The 18483-nt window shown below is 38.5% G+C and overlaps 1 protein-coding gene across 1 annotated transcript in view; it reads left to right on the forward strand.

The window, feature by feature from the left end:
- Nucleotides 1–18483, forward strand: part of ADAMTS12 (ADAM metallopeptidase with thrombospondin type 1 motif 12) — a 149048-nt gene that overhangs the window by 78466 nt on the left and 52099 nt on the right. Inside the window, exons 4-12 of the mRNA XM_015848413.3 lie at nt 1096–1292; nt 3170–3253; nt 4787–4911; nt 6806–6955; nt 9835–9978; nt 12238–12382; nt 16136–16228; nt 16436–16581; nt 17413–17582. Coding sequence (XP_015703899.2) covers nt 1096–1292; nt 3170–3253; nt 4787–4911; nt 6806–6955; nt 9835–9978; nt 12238–12382; nt 16136–16228; nt 16436–16581; nt 17413–17582 — 1254 coding nt within the window. The remainder of the gene's footprint in view (nt 1–1095; nt 1293–3169; nt 3254–4786; nt 4912–6805; nt 6956–9834; nt 9979–12237; nt 12383–16135; nt 16229–16435; nt 16582–17412; nt 17583–18483) is intronic.

The raw sequence follows: 18483 nt of genomic DNA on the forward strand, positions 1-18483 counted from the left end.
CTAGATTGGAAAAATGCCACTACTTGTCAATAAGCCAGCATCTCTCACTTCTTATTCACGCATTGGGATATTTACATTGCCAGTATTTCCCCGGTAATGCAGCCGGTGGGCATTCTCAACTAGAATGATGAAATATACAAATCCGTACCAGAGGATGTTCATATGAGACAATAGGCAAAATATCTGTATGCTGTGAGGCTTGTCAGACAGGCTGGAAGAGTATTTCTAGCAAGATACCCCTTGGCTGCCAGGGTTCAGGAGGCATTTGGGTTATTCCCTCATTGCTATTTTTTAACATTTAGTTAGTTCTATTCTATTCTATTCTATTCTATTCTATTCTATTCTATTCTATTCTATCCTATCCTATCCTATCCTATCCTATCCTATCCTATCCTATCCTATCCTATCCTATCCTATCCTATCCCATTCTGATTAGCACCACTGAGCACAGAGAAAATATGCTGGCAGCTCTACAGAGCAAAAAGTTATTCCTGAGATGATCTGTATGCACAGAGGATTAGTGGAAGCACAAAGGATTTCTTCTGCCATCTGCCTCAACAGTTTTCAGATGATGTCTACTAGGGAAGCACTCCTACACCTCCAGACTTCTGGGATGAGATTTTCCATTCACAGAACCATCTGCCATCCTGTCAAGTATAGGAGCTACATGGGGAGAAAGTATGTCCCTTATTTTGATCTATAAAATGATGTTGCTAGAAAGTCCAGAGCTAACACTCTAGACAGAGGAGGACTTCCTTGAAAAGGGCACCACCAATTCAGTTTTTTTTGCTTGACTCTGTCTTGCACTTTAATGCCTGCTGCTTTGAGTATGAGCAGCCAGATTTGTAAGGTAGAGCACTGTTTAATCCATCATGAGGAAATACTTAAAATCTCATTGGAGTTGGCCTTCAGCAAACTGATGTCACTTTGTAGTTTTTGGGCCAGGTAGGTGGTGGCCAGAGGTCCATTCCAACCTACGGCATCCTGCGACTCTGCATTGCTGCTTCAGTATCTGCAAGTATTACAACCATACACTTCAAATCTAAGTCAGCTGTGAAAATATTTTGAAGTCAGTGTCTCTTCTTACCCTTCCAGACACCCTTAACTTTTTCGAACAAGAAAATCATCGGAGGGAGAAATGGGAACGAAATCATGTAGCTGTCAGAAAGGTTTCTCGGCGATCTGTCAGCAAGGAGCGATGGGTGGAGACGCTTGTCGTTGCAGACAGTAAGATGGTTGAATATCATGGAAGCGACCACGTGGAATCATATATCCTCACTATAATGAATATGGTAGGTAAAAGATTTCACCTTTTTACTTTTATTTTTCAAGATTAATGAAGCAAATTATAAATTTGTTACATTACTAATCACACAGAAACAAGTCTGCAACATTTATTACTGAATGAAATAGAATACCATTCATATATATTCATTAAGACTGTTTTTTGAAGCATTTTTTTTTTCCTTTTATTTTGCATAGATGCAATTTTTCTCTAGATTTTAAGTAAGGGAAGATTCTGTAATTCTCAGTTTTGAGGACTGTACAATATAGTTACACATTCCAGCACTAATTTTCATTCTACTGAAATGAAACACCTTGTTGCCCTTGGAGACCTGTGCTTCATTGCCAAAATTGGGTTGGTAGCTGCAGCAGTAGAGAGAAATTCTGCAGATACACATTCTTTCTCACATCTTTGAATAAGAAAAACACTAGAAGTTGTAATAAATTTTAGCTTCTTTTCTAACGTTATGAAGATAGCATAGTTTAGTGCATAGCATAGTACGTGACAATTTTGACCTAGAGGCAGTTTATGTCCACTGCAGTCTGTATCGAATCAATATTTCTTGTGAAATATGGCATAGCTCACTTATAATAGTGCTGCTCCAAAAGTAATGCTTCCTATTTTATCATTTTTGCCCTCAACATCAGAAGCAGATGTTGGTGGTAAGACAGTAAAGGCTAAACCTTTCCACCAGTATCCTATTACATTCTGTTGCTGTGTAACAGATGGCAGCAGAAAGGCAGTCAACCAAAATAGCATCTGACATGGAAACATGTATGAAAAAAAGGTGTAATTGAATTCCTCCATGTGGAAAAAAAGGCACTCACTGAACTTCTTTGATGTTTGCTGAACATTTATGGTAACTGAACTGTGGAGCAGAGTGAAGTGATGGATGGTGTGTTTCAGTAGTGGTGACAGTAATGTGGAAGACAAACCACCTTCTGGAAAGCCGTGTAGATTTTTATGAGCATGACAGGCTTTTTACAATTAATCTCAGCTGAGAGCACATACCTAGTCATGATGACTGTGTCTAAAAACACTGTTCTGTAGCTGATAATTTGCTGTATCAAGTGGTGTTAGTGTGTTGTGCTGTGTCTGTTGTAGATTCCATGCAAATAAGCAGGAGGCATTGCTTTTGGAGCAACCTACGTAGATAAGTTCTCACTGTGTACTGTTCTGATTAACATTCTTTCTGCCTAATTCACCACTGTGTTAAGGTTGGCCAAACTTCTCAGGAGCTCAGTTACTAGTGTTATGCTTTTTTTTTAAAACACAGATTAATTATTTATTGCTTTTGTTCTTAGCATCCCCTTCTGTGCTGTGAAAATCCAAGTATCTGTAATTTAACTAAACTGTCCAATAGTGACTTATTTTTGCTTTGTTGTGGCAGAGGCTGATTCCTATCAAATCAAAACATGAGGATTTGATAAGCTGTTCTTTTGAACACAGAGAGGACCTCTCCATCATTATTATGTGACTGTACATGTTGCATTCTTTCCTGCTCATGTTTTTCATTACCTTTGAAGTGGCTGAGCAGACAGTAAAGGGTGCTGGCACAATGCTGGTGTGTTCATCTAGAAGACAAATGGGCATAAAATAATCTTGTGTTTACAGTGTGTTCTGTATCTTACTAATTTTGCCAAATCCTGTAGCATAGCTCAGCTGGCAGAGCTGCCCTTTGCAGTAGTTCTGACATCAGTTGCATTTCAGTAAAATTTCAGTGAAGTGTGTTACATATCTAAAATAAAACCAAAAGAAAATCAAAACAACACCCCACACACTACGGTAGATGGTGTGCTTGAAGTGAATGTTATATTTTCTCTCCAAAGTTCTGTTCTGCTATAGAGGAATCAGTTAATCTCATACCTCCTGGCTCTGGCACAGGTCACAGGGTTGTTCCACGATCCAAGCATTGGCAATGCAATTCACATTGTGCTGGTCCGGCTCATCCTTTTTGAGGAGGAGGAGGTAAGGTTTTTGTTTTCTTCATAATGTTGTTTATTAAATTTTTGAGTTGAGCCAAAGTTACAGAGTGAAGCATTTGTTTGTTTAAGATCATTTGTTCATTTTACTCTTCTATTTATTTGGTGACCGTGGTGTGTCTGGTTTTAGAATAAATGCTGCCCTGGATAGTATAGTATTTAGTTAATGACTTCAGGTATTTCTGCATAAAATACTCAAGGAAAATGTAATTTAAAAGGTAAATAATAATGGAATGGGGAACATGGAGTGTATCATCTAACTATCTTGCATTACTGAAAGTGTTGAGTAAAATGCAATGCTGGCATATTTGCAGGTCTCTTGAAGAAGTAAAGCTATTCTTGTGGAGGCTACAACACACATTTTTCTTACTATATGTCTTTCAAATCTCAAAAAATGAAAATTAAGTAGATACTAACTGTTGTGAACTAGTTTCACATTTGTAGATTATTCTGTCTGTTCCACATATCCATTTTGCTTTATGCTTAAATACATACTGATTGTGGTAATTTTGTGATTATTTTTAAAATACCATGAGTGATGTAGCCTTCTCTGGCTGCAGGAACATATTAAGGGGATTTTCACAATGGCTCATGGTTTATGAACATATGCTAAATAATCTTAATGCTATTGAAAATGGAGGACAAAGCTGTGGAGCAAGGCAATGCCTTCTGAAATAAGGACTAAGAATAGAGCCTGTCCTAATAGCGCTTGGGGTAAGGATATGCAGCCAAAAAGCATAGTTCATGTTTTAAACACGGCAGATAGGACCTGAAGTCCATGGTGACATGCAATTAAGAGTACTTCACAAATTCATACGGCTGTTTTGTAAATAGAACATGGATTACTATTCAGTTGAGCGTGGCTGTGCTGAAAGCAAAGATGGTGAATAACCTTAAGATCTGGTTTCAAATATTGGCACTAAGATATCCATCATTTTACTGCAAAATTAGTATCTGTTAACAATGATATTTAGGTATTTTTTTAAAAGTTTACATATATAAACTGAGGAAAGGTACAGTGGATTCTCAGTACCAGAAAGGAGACAATAGGCTTTTGATTTAATTTGTTTTTCACACTTTCTATTTCAGAAGATTTATTAGCTTGCATATGTATTATATAATCATAAGATGGGGAAGGAAGACTGTATTGCCTCTTTCTGGAATTTACAAACGTTAAAATCTCCTGTGAAAGAGATATATCCTTCAGAATGTAACCATTCCTTAGGCATGAACTTATTCTCACAACATTGAGTCACAAACACAGAAGTTAAACAGTAGTTAATCAGTACCTTCCTTAGTAAGAAGAGAAAAAAAGAAAAAAAAACTTGCTCTCAGAGAATGTAAAATGTTAAGATTTTAACTTGATATTCAAGATGATATATAAATATCATGGATTTAGCTTTAGACAAAAGCATAAGCAGGGACATTTCAGAGACTACCCAGCTTTATGGCTAACATCACTGACAAATAATTGCAATTCAGTGTTGCCTTTACAATATTTTCCTTCACTCCCCATTAGCAAGGCTTGAAGATAGTTCACCACGCTGATAAGACACTGGCCAGCTTCTGCAAATGGCAGAAGAGTGTTAATCCTAAGAGTGACGTCAACCCTACACACCACGATGTGGCTGTTCTTCTAACAAGGTATGACAACCAACAGTTCAGCAGTTGTGATCAAATATTGCTTAGTTATATTTCTTTTGGTGATACATTTTTTTTTAATACTCATGTCATTATTTAGTTCATCCTCCGTAGAGCCCGTGAAAACATGCTGTTTGTAAAATACCACAATGAAAGCAAAATAACATAGTGTGAGCATTCCTGATACTCAAACAGGCAGAGAATATGAGTTATACTATAAAAACTTGGTTACGGTTAGACCTGCTGTACCTTTTAAAGTTGTTTTTCATTTGTTTTCAAAGTACACATAATAGTCTATGTACGTATGTGGGTGTTTTATTAGGGATGCGTCTTAGTCAGGAAATTGAGAACTGTATGCCTCGAGAGATTAGCAATTTACAGAGCTCAGGTCATTTTCTCCACTTGATCCTGTTTCATTTTGTGCTCAATCACTTCTTTATTCTCCTTTGAAGGGATGTACTAAAATAGCCCACTGAGTAGGTGAGCAATTCTATAATGGCAAATCCTCAAATAACACACAGTTACATCTCGGAATGGAAGAACGTTTTATGAAGACTTCTGTTTAAAGAGTGTGATTTTTAAATAGTGTCTCATTATTCACTGAGAAACAATACATAGATGTATTTATGTGCGAGCAATGGAGACACAGAAAACTTAAAAGTTTGCGGTTATGCAGGGAGTTTATGGCAGGGCACAAAGCAGAAATTCTGCTGGCCTGTCAGAATGGATCCAATCTGCACACAGCTGAGAAGTTTGAGATCCAGAAAAAGTTGGGCTTTTAGACAAAACGAAACAACAAAAAAAAACTCAAATGGTATGGGAAGAAAATCCATTAGTGTTAAAGAGTGAGAAAAAGAAATCTCAAAATGTTGAGTGGTTTAACTCTCCAGATAAATAGGCATTAGACAGTTCATTTGAATGAAGCCACTCCGGCAACCCTTCAGTGTCTTCAAATGAGTTGTACCTGGCAGAGCTGATACACAGGATTAAATCACATTCTTCATAATAAATCTGCCATTTAGCCTATTGCAGTAGGATGTTCCCCAGTGAACGTGACTGAGATGAGGTTGTAACCCTTCAGCCTGCTCTGTCTGAACTGGGAGAAGTTAAATCAACCTGACCTGCACAGGATGTCTGAATCATTCTTTCTTTTATAAGTTAGGGATGTAGAGGTTTATATTACGGTTTGACCTGTTCAGAAGTAAAACACACATTTCTTCCTTTTATTTATTCTAGCATATCGCTTGGCATCCAGCTTGACATTTTGAAGGAAGGGACCATTTTCTGACTGTGCACAGTTTCTTAATGCTCATGCTGCCATGGCAGCACGTGCCTACTTGCTAGGGAAAATAGTCCATGCTGAGGGACTGAAGTTGTTATCCAGAAGAGCTCACAGGGATTTTGGCTCCATGTTAGCATGCATTCTGTTCTGTAACAGCACCGTAACATTGGCTGCCTGTAGCTGTGAGTCCTGTGTCGTATGTGAGATGATGGAATTAAAGGGAGAATTTTCTTTAAGATATAAGAAAGAACTAATAAATTCTTGGGCAAAATTAGAGAAAAGGAAATAGAGCATGTAATTTGCCATCAGGCATTTACTATAAAATGTGCAATGATCAAAATGATGTCAGAGGTGGAGATTTTAGAACTTGCTTATGTGAGTTGAAAATAAGCGTGTATTTAAGCACTACAGTAGTGTCATTATTGATGACTAATTATAGTGACATAATACAACAGTAGCAAAAAAAAAAAAGTGTATGTTTGTAAAATGTTATCACAACTCCTTGCTTTAAACACAGATACATATGTTATGAGTTGGAAGCATAACACCCAATGTAAGGGACACCGTGGTTGCTTTTAATCTCTTTTAATATCAAGTCATTTTCTGTGGTTTTAGAAAGGACATTTGTGCTGGCATGAATCGTCCGTGTGAAACCTTGGGTTTATCTCATCTGTCAGGCATGTGTCAGCCTCACAGAAGCTGCAACATCAATGAAGATTCTGGTCTCCCTTTGGCATTCACTATTGCTCATGAACTTGGACACAGGTATAATGGAAAGTGAAGGGGGGGACCCTGCTAAAATTGAATTATTATTTGCATATTAATCCTTAAATTGCCAGACAGAAACAAAAAAAACAACAACAAAAAAAAAAGGAGTAAGTTGATGTCTCTATATTATTAAATCAAAACCGTAGTTATCTTAATGAGCAAAATAACAAGAAACAAATTCTTAAGCCTATAATTTTTTATAATTACAGCTCTTCAGTATACCCCTTTTAATAGTCTACTACATTAGCACATCAGGATGAAATAATTCAGCTGTGAAGAATCATCACTTAATGCTTTAACTTTTCACTTTTTTTTCATTTTTTGAGCCTGTACTGATTTACTATGCAATTACTACACACAATCTTCAAATAAATCATTTACATTAAAACAAAACAAAACAAAACAAAACAAAACAAAACAAAAAAGCTTCTGTACTGGGTATTTCAGTATAGCAAATCAACTAGAAACAGTGTTTTTATAAAACTAGTCAAGGGTCACAGGAATATCAGGTTTCCTGTCTTACTAAGGTTACCTTTGGACACACCTGGACTACTGTGTCCAGTTCTGGGCTTCGCAGCTCAAGGACTCCTAGAAGGAGTCCAGCAAAGAGCCACAAAGCTGACTAGGGGGCCTCGAGCATCTCCTGTATGAGGAAAGGCTGAGTAGCCTGGCTTTATTCATCCTGGGGAAAATAAGATGGAGAGAATTTGATTATTGTTGTATCTAAAGGCAGGTGGGAGACAAATAGATGAGGCCAGACTCCTTTTGGTGATGGCCTAAAACTTGAACATAGGAAGTTCATCACAATATGCAGAACAACTTCTTTAGGATAAGGGTGACAGAGCACTGCAACACGCCACCCAGAGGGGTGTAATCTTCTTCTATGGAGACATTCAAGACTTGTCTGGACACCTACCTGTGCAACCTTTTGTTAGGTACCAGCTTTAGCAGCGGGGTTGTACTGGATGATATATTGAGGTCCCCTTGCAATTTTGGAACTCTGTAAGTCTGCAATTGGGATTTTTTGCTTTAAACCAAATTTGTCCGTATTCCAACTTCATGAAAGTGTTTTGGTTGATTAGCTGCTTTATTAAACTCATGGGAAATACTTTATCTTTTGAATGTTGTGACACTGAACTGATTTCCTCAAGGTACAACATTATCACATGGACAGTTCAGTTTGCCTGCAGTTTTCTGCTGGGCTAGGTGACAGGTTTATTCTTGTATCACATCACCTTCTGTATACAGCCAGCTGCCTCTCAGGCTGAAGTCTGTACTTCCTGATGGGATTTAAAATCTGATCTGAAGACTATTAAGGTATGAATTGGCCTTTCTTTATTCAACCCGTGAATTCTGAGAAATTAAATAACGATAATTATTTCAATTAGATTTAGGTGCTTTGAGGTTCTTTCTCCTGATCCCCACAACCTCTTGCTGACAGAGCAAGACTCTTTCATTGACACTAGTTGCCAGAAAATACTTTTTCCCATTGACCATGTGTGTCCTTCTCCTGGTCTAGCCCAGGTCCTTTGGATACTATGAGATAAAGTACAGATGTGCTTCTGTTGCAGGAACACTACATGGCCTAGCCTTCAAGGATAGCCTACCAAAGAGAGCAGTAGCACTCATAATTAATTTGTAACTATCTTTCACTCAAGCAGGGTTGGAGAAAAGGCATTAAGAATTTCGAATACGGGCAATAAAACAGATGAAACAAAACGATTAAAAAAAACTCCCATTTTTAATGGTTTCCAAAAATCCCTGCTTACCCTGTAGACGTTCTCAGCCGCCTGTGGCATCAGACCCTGTTTGTAGAAAAGGACCTGTCACTAGGGGGACACACTCGCTTTTACAACTCAGGCCTGCTACTGGAGTGAAATCATGCTCTGTCTTCGGAACGTTTGAGTCACAGTACAATTACATTTTCCAGAAATAAAATCTAAGTGGTTTGAACTCACCAGAACATCTTTGTCTGATCCATGGCTAAATCATGACCTGAGTTAGTTTTCAAGGCTGTGGAATAAGGGTTTATAAAAGATATTAACAATTCAGGTGTCAAAATATTCATATACTACTACCTTTGTATATTATAACTTCAGACAAAACCTCCTTCACAAGGAGATGGTGTGGAGGTATGGTGCTTAATCAGGTGAATCGTACTAAAATGTTTTTGGGTGTTTCCTTGTTGTTTTTTTTTTAATGGTTTTTACTAGCTCTTGAATAAAGAAATCTCCTAGTATGGCAGAGAAGCTGTAGAGAGCTACATCAGAAAGAACTGCTATGGGAGACCAGCATGCCTGTAAGGCACAGCTGGAGAAAGTTAAATAGAAAGGAATGAAGGCTGGAAGCTAATCCACTGAATGCTCAGTAATGTGCAAACCAGTGTCTCTACCAAAATAGATATACAAAGTAGAGATGTAAGAGGGCAATGTATAGCAGCATAACAAAGTCTGATTGCAGTTAAAGTGGTACAAGTCTAAATGACTGGGGTCCATGAGGGAGGAAGGACTACAAGTTTTGACCTAACTCTAAATCTTAAATGTAATTCTCGGACAGGCTGTGCAATAGTGTTCTGACTCTCTTAGAACTACCCCTGAATGTGTTAATCTTTGACAGTATGTTCTTAATTTTTTACCTCATTAATATTGCTGTACCTAACAGATTTACATGACAGCCTAACAGAGTGAGAATTTGCTGTAGATTTTGGGTCATCAATTATTTATTTATTAATTTATTTTAAAAATAGGACCATACAGTTCACCAGGTGAGGAAGCATCTGACCCTAGCATCTTTTTAAACAAAGCACAGAACTGATAGGTGAGTGCTGTGGTACAACCAAGCAGTTGGAGTTACCAGATGTTGTTTTCTGTCTCCAGTTTTGGTATCCAGCATGATGGAAAAGAGAATGACTGTGAGCCTGTTGGAAAGCGCCCGTACATCATGTCCCGACAGTTGCAGTATGATCCCACTCCACTCACCTGGTCACACTGCAGTAAGGAATACATCACACGATTCCTTGAGTGAGTGATTGGGTTGTAGCATTTCCCTAAGATGAGTACAACTGTGTATGAGATGTTTATGTGAAGGTCGAAGTAAATCCTGTATTATTATGATACTAGACTTAAGTTTCGGTAGTATGCATGAATTAATTACCATGGAGGAGTTCATAGCTCACTTAGTAATTCTGAAAGCTCCATTATATTTGTGTTTTCTGGGTTTGAACTCAAGTCTTGTCATAAAAGGTCAGGTTTGGTTTAACCTGCAATTTTTTGAAGTTAACAGAAAGAAAGAACCCTTCTGTCAAGAGCTCTGGGGATCTTGCCTCCGTCCAAAGTGATACATGTTCCTTTTCAATGATCTGTTGAAGTTCAGCATGTTATTTATATGAGCAGCAACATGGTATAAATTTCACCAGAAGCGGTAATATTCTCTGAAACTACTTGGCGATCTATAATGACCTCATGATATTTCCACTTTGACATGCCTTGTTTTGCCTACCATCAGGATCATCGGCACACCTAAGAATCACAGACATTTAAATCTCCCAGTGCATTCTCCCAGAGAATATGAGCTATTACATTTTTTATAGTACCTAGTCTTGCTTTTCTGTAAGTTAAAGAAGGAGAGGAAGGAGCTTGCTACTGTAAAAGTCTACATATTTCTTGCTATGTTTTAAGTTGGTCATGATTCAGGATGCATAGCCACCATCAAATTCCTGAAGTAAATCACTAAGTAATATTTATGGTTTGAAGACTGCTTAATTGCAGCCTGTATGTTGGAAAACAGTTGCCATGGGGATCAGTGAGTCTGTTCTAATAGACCAATTATTAATTCTTGATTCAGGTCCATTAAAGTACAAGGAAGAAGACTCATTTCAATTTGAACTAGTACTCAGTGTCAAGTGGGCTGCTACAAATTAATTTTTCAGTATAGGTTAATACTCTGAAAAAAAACCATGATCTGTCTCCAAAATGACTGAAGATTAGTCTCATAGAAGACTGTGGAATCATAGAATCATTTGAGTTCAAAGGGAACTTTAAAGGTCATACAGTCCAACTCCCCTTCAATGAACAGAGACATCTATATCTATATCAGATTGCTCAGAGCCTGGTCCATCCTGACCATGAATGTACCCAAGGACAGGGCAATCATCATGTGTTTGGGCAACCTATTCCAGTGCTTCATCACTGATTATGTGAAAACTCTTTTCCTTATACCCATACTAAGTCTTCTCTGTTTTAGTCTGAAACCATTTCCCCTTGTCCTATTACAGAAGATCCTGCTGAAAAGTCTATCCCTTCTTTCTTATAGCACCCCTTTAGATACTGAAAGGCCACTATCAGGTCACCTCAGAGGCTCCAATTCGCCAGGCTGAACACAGTGGGGGAAGAACTGAGAGGTTTGTAGTGGGAGTCACAACCAGCAATGGAGTATTCTTGAGTATCATGTGCAGTTCTGGGCTTCACAATGTTAGGGTTCTTGTGAAAGTGTCTCAAGGAGGGCAATAAAGCTATAAAAGAGGAGGAAAATGTGTCCTGTGAGGAAAAGCTGTGGACACTTGGGTTGCCAGAACTTGGGTTCTGGAGAAAAGGAGGCTGAAGTGAACTCACTGCTCTCTACAGCTTATGAGAAAGGGAAGCAGAGGAAGATTCTGCTCTCTGTGAATTGATGTCACACAGCAGCAGCACAAAGCTGTGCTAAGGGACATTCACATGGGACATTAGGAAAAAGTTCCTTTACTGTGAGAGTGATCAAACCCTGGAACTTCCTAGAGAGGTGGTTGATACCCCATGGGTGTCAGCTTTGGCAGGGGGGTTGGACTTGATGGTCTCTAGAGGTCCCTTCCAACCCCTACAGTTCTGTGATTCTGTGATTCAGTGTTCAGGCGGCATTTGGATAATGCCCTCAGTGGTGTGCTTTGGCTTTTGGATAGCCCTGAAGTAGTCGGGCAATTGAACTTGATGTTCTGTGAAGATGCCTTCCAACTGAACTGTAGTCTATTCTGATTTATTGATCTCTATTTTGCTATGCTATGCTGTTTCTTCAGGATTTTTCTTTGTTCTTCTTTAAAATTTCATTAACTACCAGAAGTGAGTGCTGTTTGGTAGTAGCCCCTCAGCATATCTTAGCTGGAATATGGAAGAGTTGTTTCTGAAGGCTATATAAAAAAATGCAGACTTGCATGGAATTATCAAAAAGTGTGGTTGATTGTTCTTTTGATTTGGAGTTGGGTGTTCTGTTTTGTTTGTTTTTTTCAGTATGCAATTCTTGTCTTTTAGCCGAGGGTGGGGATTCTGTCTGGATGATATCCCCCAAAAAGAAGTCTTAAAGTCCCCAGTCATTGCTCCAGGGGTGATTTATGATGTGCATCACCAGTGCCAGCTTCAGTATGGTTCCAATGCTACCTTCTGTGAAGATGTGGATGTGAGTGTTGTATATTTTTATTCATTCCGCTAATGATAACTTACTCCTTTTCAACAGTGTGGAAACACAATCACTGAAATTCAGTTGCTAACAACATACAGCATGTTCAGTCTTATAGGCTATGTATGCAGTACAGACATTGCCTAACATGGTATTTTAACTGCATACTACAGATTCTGCAAGTGAGTTATTGTTCTATATGCTTTGTTTATTCAAAGACATTCACTGTGTCTGGGCCCATATCTGCTATTAAATGCCTGTTCTCCGCTGGGTGGAGTAATTTTGACTTGAAACTTCTATTAGTGAGCTTAAGTTAGGTATCAGTGGAGTCACATTTTCAAAAAACAAGATACTGCCAAAATATTTCTGGCAGCAACCATTTAGTTACAGAAAATATTTTCTGAAGAAATCTGGGTTGTGCTGTTTTCTGGTGTCTTGACTTTTCACATTCTTGGTAGTCCAAGTAATTAAAAGAAATTCCAATCCATGTCCCCCAAAGAATCTTTAAGTCCCCATCATGCATGAGATTTATATACACAAATGGGTAATTTGGATAGTACCCTGCGGCTTTATCTCACAGCACAGCAAAACAGAGATGCATAAGAACATTATACTGACATCAACACAGTTCCCCATAAGAGCTAGAAAGTAATGCAGGGTGACAGATCGTATTAGCTATGGTGCCGTGCTATGCTATTGTAACTGTACCTAGCATCAGAGCTAGTTGGCTCAGCCAGTACTTTTATAGTTCAGTTCAGATATAGTGGTTCCAAGTGCTAAACTAGCTAAGTGATCACTAAATTTTGATGAGTTTAGGGCTTCAGTATTCAGCAAACACTGAAGGCAGCAGTATGTTTCATCCACATGTTAAGAAGGGCTGTGGCAGTAGTGTCTTCTCTAGGCAAGGTATTGCACACAGCTGTGGAGTGGGGACTGCTGATCTTGATTGTTTATTCCATTCGGATAATTATGTGTATCCTCATTTAGTGTATCCTATTAGAGGGATTATTTCTGATTAATCTCCTTAGCCTTAATAGATAACATGATTACCAATGTTGACCTGCAACTACTGAATCTGAAGGAGGTATTGAAAAATTACTTTCATTTGCTGTTCCAGTTTCCCCAGCTACTGTAATTTGTCCAATGGTACAGATAGAAAATTGAAGTGTAATTTTGCAGCTCTGGTTTATTCTGTGTCTCCTTTGGTTTGAACCTAGTAGACCTTTACATTTGACATCTTTTGATTGACCAATTTTACAATTGTGTAAGCATGTGTCAGAAAACTAATTGGTATTATTTTATTTTGCTTTTTATTGCAAGGACTTTGTTTTGCAGGTAGCTGCAACTGGCAAGGAAATGAATTGTGAATAGTGTAGTCTGCCTGGCATTTCATCTAAGAGGTCCGACTATTATTTGCCTTTCCACTGTTTACTTAACAGTCACTGACAGAACTATGTTTGTTGCGCAACTCTTAATGTCTATCTGAATTCGATCCACAGAGAAGAATCTGTATTTAGATGAAGATGCCCAGGTGTCCAGCAATTACACTTAGCAAAAACTGAGCTTTAGAATTCAGATAGTGGTTTCCATGAACCAGTTAAGTTGCAGGCACTCCAAGTGTCTTGTGAAGTACATGCGTGTTGTCCCTGTAATAAGAAAAATTAAAAATAAAAAGCAATATACAGATTAGGGAGAGGAGCTTTCCAAATGGTAAGTAAACTTTTAGCTTTCTACAGATAACGGAAGCTCAACATCCTTCTCTTATAACCCACTCCTTACCTCCAAACTTCTACAGACTTTAGTGAAACTGGGATTTTTTACATTGGACTTCTTAAGGTACAGACCCTCATCTCACAGACTGAGTGGGAAGTGTACACCACTCACTTGCCTTGCCTTGAGTCAGGGCTGCCCAGGCTGCAGGCACAGCCCTGAGCTGCTGGAGCTCACAGAGCACTGGGACACTGCTCTTAGATGTTGGGTTTGGGTGGTGCTGTGTGGAGCTAGAGGGTGGCCTCAGTGATCCCTGTGGGTTCCTTGCAACTCAGGATTTTCTCTGTTTCTGTGATTCTTTCTCTGGCATTTGAAGCACAGTGTAGTAGTGTGTCTTAGGCACATGAATGAAGCATATTCTATATTTAGCAGCTAAAAATAATGGGTGAATTTCATAATGAAGAAATATTCACCATCTGGAACATTCGGACAGCTCTGCTTTTACATGCAGACAATGATGGTGCCACAGAGAGTTGCAAAGTAATACCTTTCTTGAACTATAAATAGGAACTGCAGAACAACTTCTGTCTTGTAAATATCACCTAAAAGTGGCTGAATGAGCAGAACTGCAATACCCCAGACAATATATTCCCAACTAGATATGTGAAGTAATTAGAGATGTTTTGTATAACACACAATGCTCAAGGAAAATAAGAAGCATTTCTCTCAAAGGAGACTACCTCCAAGCTCTGCTATTTTAAATAGAAGCAGGACTAAAATCAGCAGCCATATTTTGATTTCAAACTCAGCCAAATGCTGCTGGTTTATTGGAGCTGCATCTTCCCAAGTATCCAGTTTCTGCCATGTCTCTCAAGCCCAGAATGCTTTTTACTTTGAGGATCCCATTGGCAGCTGAACTCTGATTCCAGTACTGAACTCTGCAGTTAAATACCCTCAGACAAAACCTGATACAGAGTCCACAGGCTTTTACTTTTGCTGTTCCAGTTGGAACTGCACAGTTTCTTTTACATCTCTGGTTTCTCCAGCTTGGAAATGTGCTTTCACACAAAGCCCTACTCATTCAGCATGTCCTAAGCACATGGGATTCCTGTGTGTCAACTAAAAGTCATGCTTATGTGTATGTGAACTGAGGAAAGTCTTCCAGAGATACCTTAACCACCTATGTCAAGGGAGAACTGGCCTCATGTATATCCTCAGAGAATAGTTCTGCTTGTTTGAAGAGGATATGTTATAATGTTGTTGCAATGATTTTTGACCTGCTATCTTTCACTCTAGGGATGTCTGTCCTATCTGTAGAAAGACCGCTGCTTGTGCAACAACAGCTTAAGTTTGTGCTTTACTGATGTGGAATTGCATGACACCAGCTTCTGACCTTATTAATATGCCAGCGATCACTAATTAGAGTCCCTATTCTACTCAGGCTACCAGCTGTTGTTTTTTTTACAGCCAGCTACCCTGGCCTGCTTTTTAGAGTACCACCTCATTGCCTGCTTGGCTGTTTCAAGAGACCTCTTTTTCTGCCTCAGATTTTGGGAGCTCATGACATGGCTGTTACACTTGTAGACAAGATGTTGTTTTCACCTACCTGACAGACTTTGGTAACCTTCTTTGATTTCACTGTTTACAAGCAAGCAGCAATAAAAAAATGCATATTACATTGTACTTTTAATGTGAAAATAATACACTCTGTTCATCTTCACTATAAACAGTAGTTCCCAAACACTGTAATTTTTCCTCTATGTAGCTGGAAGGTGAGCAGCCAATGAGGAGAATATTTAAACTCACATAGTTCAGTTAACTTGCTTGGCAGAAAGTATTCATTGTTAGGTATTTGTCCCTCTTTGTGTGCTAACAAAGTACAGACTCTTGGTGTGTCCTAACTTGTGGAGAACTCTGAACATGTCTCTGGAAACACAGCCCTTATAAGGTTTGTAAATTGATGTACAAAGCTGTGGAAATACTTTTAACCACAGGAGTTCTTGAGCTCTTCTTTATATTGCAGCAGTTTTCTTTCTTTTCCAGAACCTCTGCCAAACACTCTGGTGCTCAGTGAAAGGCTCCTGCCGCTCTAAACTGGATGCTGCTGCGGATGGAACTCGGTGTGGAGAAAACAAGGTGTGAGGTTTGGTGCCTGCAAAATGTTTGCAGAAAAACCATGAGAATCTCTGCTATTGTTTAACTGTAAAAGAGAGGCACCCTTTGATATCTGCTTTTCAATTTCCACTGAAGTTGTCAATCTTCAGGAACTGAAGTAGCAAGCAGTTAATGTAATATTTTTCTGTGCTGTAATAGTCTTGTTTGTCATTTCTCTTCTCTCTTCAGTGGTGCTTCTCTGGTGAGTGCATTACAGTGGGCAAAACTCCAGAAGCAATCCATGGTGGATGGGGTGCTTGGTCATCCTGGTCCCATTGCACAAGGACCTGTGGGGCAGGAGTTCAGAGTGCAGAGAGACCATGTGATAACCCAGAGTAAGCTGAGTACACAATCTTTTATGCCTTTTATTCAAGATCTTTGTGGTACTTAGGATGTAGGAGACATTTTTGTGTGCCTCTGGTTTACCATTGGGTACCCCAAGTTAAGCATAACTTGTGTGAAATTCACTTGGCTCACCTTATAAAATCATTGTATCACTCTTTAATCCTTACCTTCCATAAAGCTTACTTCTGCAGAAAATAGAAGAAAAATAAACAAATAAATAAATAAAAATCCTGTTATTTTGCATGCAGGCTTTGCATAAACGCTATAAATGTAGATTTAATAGCACTGTCATGAATAAATAAATATTCATACAAAGAATGGGAACAATAGGAAGCATTTTGTTCCTGAGGGGAATCAAGGACTTGCCTTTCATGTTTTTAGTTAGTCATCAGCTTTGTTTTCATCTTTATATACATGAACTGATAGGTACAGAATGTGATGGGCAGAGTTTTCTAATACATACTTGAGTTCATGAGGACCCTACATCTAATTTTGAAGAATCACTCAATCTTTCTGGAAGATCTATCAAACAGTGTGGAAAATACAGTGTTTTAGAGAAGATTGTTTGATAAGGCAATTTTGTCATAAGCTTAGCTGGGCAGTGTACGAGCACTTCTTCCTGCTTGTACCAAGATACAGGATATCTCTAAAACCTCATACTTCATACTGGTATGTTCAAGTGTTTGAATGTGTGAAAGGTGTGTTTATCCTATAAAGGTTTCTGATTCACTTTGTTATCTCACTGGAGCCTGAAAGCCACGGCTTGTTTGAAACTACTTTTCTCTCAATATCACATCCCAGTCTCAATGTTCTTTTTGCAGACCACAGTTTGGAGGAGACTACTGCACTGGAGAAAGGAAACGCTATCGCATGTGTAACATCAGCCCCTGTCGGAAAGGCTTGCCAACTTTTCGCCAGATGCAATGCACTGAGTTTGACACAGTTCCCTACCAAAATGAGTTTTACCACTGGGTGCCAGTCTATAACACAGGTACTAAGTTGTGAATTTTAAAATTTCTGGTATAGTTTTACAGATCTATGGGAAGCATCTATTTAGGTTCAAAAGTTCCTGAATTAAAAGTCTTCAGAGTACTTGGGAAAATTATCTCTTGCTTTGTAACATCTTGTTACTAAGTATAGGGGCAATAGTTAGTACCATGAAGCCTAAATCTGGTTTATGTGAAAATTTAAGGAGCTAACAGAAGCAGCTATCTGTGTAATTTGTTTTTAAAGAAAAAATGAAGCTCAAAATTCAACTTGTAATTTTGAAGTGGTCAGCCAGTTGGACTTGATCTTTTTAAGTCTCTTAGAATTGTTTTTATTCTATTCTACTCTAGCCTAGTCTAGTCTGGTATGGTCTGATCTTTTTCCTTCTCTTTTGTGGATTTTACTTGCCATACTCCAGAGTTTTGAATTGGTGTGAAAGTCTACTTGTTATTGGTACTGAGGCTGCTCCAGAGTGAGCAGTTTCTTCTGTATTTTCAAGGCTTTTGTTTGCCATTAAACTAATGTCATCCAATTTTAAAGAATTTTCATAGCATTCTGTTCCAACATTAATCATGCTTCCAAGAAGGTTTTGGTTTATGTTTTACTATTAGACATCTTCAATTATCTCATCCTATATGTGTGATATAAGGGTGAAAGAAAATGTTTTGAAGATTTCCCAAACCCTGAGTAATATAACAGTTTTTGTGTGAAAACGTTTAGTTGAGATGGAAACCTGATTTAGAAATCTTTTAGATGCTGGTAATTTTTGTGTTCCCTCATCCTTCTAGAAAAAGGGTAAATGGTGAATGAACCCTTGCATCTTTGATTTCATAGTTTTAATAACCCTATTCTAGTCACTGTCACTTAATTAAACACTGCTTTTATGTCCTACAATATTGTGTAAA

This window comes from Coturnix japonica, chromosome Z (assembly GCF_054131305.1).
Source record: "Coturnix japonica strain WE chromosome Z, WE-NBRP24, whole genome shotgun sequence".
In the NCBI taxonomy this organism is placed as follows: Eukaryota; Metazoa; Chordata; class Aves; order Galliformes; family Phasianidae; genus Coturnix; species Coturnix japonica.